This window comes from Physcomitrium patens, chromosome 10, assembly GCF_059467195.1.
Source record: "Physcomitrium patens ecotype Gransden chromosome 10, ASM5946719v1, whole genome shotgun sequence".
Taxonomy (NCBI): Eukaryota; Viridiplantae; Streptophyta; class Bryopsida; order Funariales; family Funariaceae; genus Physcomitrium; species Physcomitrium patens.
In genome coordinates, this window is record NC_143419.1 from 6,720,961 (window position 1) to 6,723,988 (window position 3,028).

At 42.2% G+C, this 3,028-nt stretch overlaps 1 protein-coding gene across 2 annotated transcripts; it reads right to left on the reverse strand.

Annotated features, from left to right (window-relative positions):
- Positions 1-479: 479 nt before the first annotated feature.
- On the reverse strand, positions 480-2,722 carry LOC112288078 (calmodulin). 2 transcript variants are annotated; one of them, XM_073536889.1, is made up of 5 exons: positions 2,593-2,722; positions 1,845-1,944; positions 1,531-1,688; positions 1,236-1,316; positions 480-912 (listed from the first exon to the last, which is right to left on the reverse strand). In XM_073536889.1, the coding sequence occupies exons 2-5, from the start codon at positions 1,918-1,920 to the stop codon at positions 778-780; spliced, it is 450 nt and encodes a 149-aa protein (XP_073392990.1). In that variant the 5' UTR covers positions 1,921-1,944; positions 2,593-2,722; the 3' UTR covers positions 480-777. The 2 variants fall into 2 exon arrangements, with proteins under 2 accessions (XP_073392990.1, XP_024387678.1); XM_024531910.3 differs by lacking the exon at positions 2,593-2,722 and adding an exon at positions 2,204-2,305.
- Between the last annotated feature and the right edge of the window lie 306 nt (positions 2,723-3,028).

Here is a 3,028-nt window from a genome sequence, read left to right on the forward strand (position 1 = left end):
ATATTGTAAATAAAATAGTCCTCAACTTCATGATTTCGTCATCAAAGTATTGAAGTTATGTAGTATACAATAAATCAGCTTTTCTCTGGTTTTGCAAAAAGATATGACAAACCCTGCGTGCATTAAAACATTTAAAAAATGGCAATGAAAGTGATCACATGGATAGAACATCAATAATAGACTCGTGTTATATCATACATGTTATATATGGATAGAACATCAATAATAGATGTACATCCATGTTTTAACATTCTTCCCCTTCACAATGAAATTATATACATATGTATGTTGTTTTCTAATGAAGTATATGTATATTTTGAGTGACATACAACGTGAACCGAATATAAAACGACACATCAAGATCAATGAATCAACGCCACTTTGAAATTTGATATGTTCCGTGATTGTATAAAAAAACAAGGGTGTAACACAATACCCTAAAGCACCTACTACAGAATCAGCCATTGGGTTTCACGAGGTAGAAAGTCTTTCATGATTTGATTCAAGCCAAAAGGGCGAAGATGTCAAGACGACAGCATTCAGAAACAAAATAGTACAAGACATGCCTGTCTGCAGTGGATGTGGGTAAATTTCATCTTACAAGCAGAATGGCGAAACCTTGTCCAAACTGGAGGAGAGTAAATTTTATCATTCGGCAGTTTGCCTCCTTACAAAAGCTCACTTCACCAGGGTCACGGGTATACTGAAAGGTACAGGGATGAAGAAAAGCAAAGGAAGAACCATTTTTACAGAGGAAAACAGAGCACAACCAATGCTCTACTTTGCCTTCATCATCTTCACAAACTCGTCGTAGTCGACCTGGCCGTCACCATCCACATCGGCCTCGCGGATCATCTCATCTACTTCTTCGTCTGTCAGCTTTTCCCCCAGGTTGGTCATCACGTGCCGGAGCTTCATTCACATAATCCCAATATTAAAATCATCTCCAAAAAAAGAACATGTCTAAGACTCTGGCATATAAGTTTCACTATTTGCGCACAACGCGTGCAACGATTATCTACATATCCTTCACGACACAATCAGATTCGAATCCATTCTTCGATCATCTGATTGCACGACTTCTCAAAAGGCTCAAAGGCAGAGACCATGGGAGAGTTCAGAAGGGAGTATAAAAAATTGCGGAGTGGCTATCAAGAGATAAATAATAATAAATGTTGAAAAGTTACATACGAAGAGCCAAGAAGAAAAAAATAAATAAAAAATGCGAGACTGACCTCCGCAGCAGAGATGAAGCCATTCTGATCCTTATCGAATACTTTAAACGCTTCCTTCAACTCCTCCTCAGAGTCGGTATCCTGTTTACAAAAACAAATCCTATTAGAAACAACTGGGAATCCGAATCTATCACCTATAAGCAAGGAGTAACCCTCTTGAACGTCACCAGAATGTATCAAAAACGGACCTCAATATGCACAAAAAGTAAACTAGTGTGATGATTTGTATTACATCGAAGATACTTGAACTTAGAAGTGGTGAGAAACATCATTTCAATGTCTGGAGAAGACATACCTTCATTTTCCGGGCCATGAGGTTTAGAAACTCGGGAAAATCGATAGTGCCGTTTCCATCGGCATCAACCTCATTGATCATGTCCTGCAACTCTGCCTCGGTGGGATTCTGACCCAGCGACCGCATTACTGTTCCCAGCTCCTTGGTCGTGATGCTACCTGTCATTCGATCATGTCCACAACTATGTTAGACCTAACAGCAAGCGCATCCTGCACACAAGATTAAGCAGAAATGCTAGAAAATTGCAGCAAGACTACCGAACAAGTATGAGAAGTAAGGAAGAGATGTGCAACTAATCCGCATAGACACCATACCATCGCCATCCTTGTCAAATAAACTGAACGCCTCCTTGAACTCAGCAATCTGCTCTTCAGTCAAGTGCTCCGCCATGATTCCTCAACTTATCGCAGCACCCTTCAAGACCCCAAAAAAGCCCGACATCCACCATTATCCCTTCTGCCTAAAATCACCCTCTCCTTATCCCCTCCAAAACGCTTGTCAATACGATAACAGCCCTAAGTTAAAATATAAACATATAAAGGATAACGCCATCCAAATATTTAAGCATCAACCAGATCCTAGAAAACTTGAATCCAAAAGCACCAAGTCGCTACATCAAAAAAAACCTTCCCCGCTTGTTGCTAAAACTACACCAAGGGCATGCCCAACGTACCTCCAAACCATACAAAAGACCAGGAGCAGTGGGTTACGAGAGGAACCGAATGAAGCACAAAAGCACACGACTCGACGAGAAACTCTTTAAGGAGAGATATGAGAAAGAGAGAGAGAGAGAGAGAGGGAGATGGGGGTTGGTGTCTGATACTGCAGCCTCAATTCACGCGTGAGAGCTGCTGATCGGTTTGCAGCCTATCCCCTACAGGACCGCATGTGCGCGGTTCATCTGGCGGCGAGATGTGCCCTCATCCACCTTTGCCACCTCCACCTTTACTTCCGCTATTCGCGGTGAGTTCCGAAGCCATTATTTCAATCAATGGTCGTTTCCCAATCTACAAGCAAGGGTATAGCGATAAAAACGCCGAAAAAATCGCACCGAAATCTCACCGACATTGTTATAGGTGCTTCAAGCTAGACGATTTCAAGAACTTGAGCGATTCCCATATGATGTGAGGCGACGATGGTCAGAGACGCGAGAATGACATATGAGCGCAACACTTAAGAGCTTCCAGGGCAAGCACTACTTTGAGAAACATGGCCACCTTGCCACAATGTATTGATTCGTCGCTCTGGAACACCTACGTCCGTTAGCTGTTCGCGTCAGAAATTCAAGCTCAGTTCTGTCAAGCTCAGAAATTCATGTTCATGCTTGTAGATTGCTTCTTATTTCCCGCTGCTTCTGATTTCCTTTCTCATTCACACCTTCTCCAAACATTACCCACGTGGTTTGTATAACAACACGGTGACAAAGTGTTGCGTGTGCGTATTTTGATCATGTTGGCTACGAACATCATTTGCAACAATCTACTCGCCCATGCTCGAG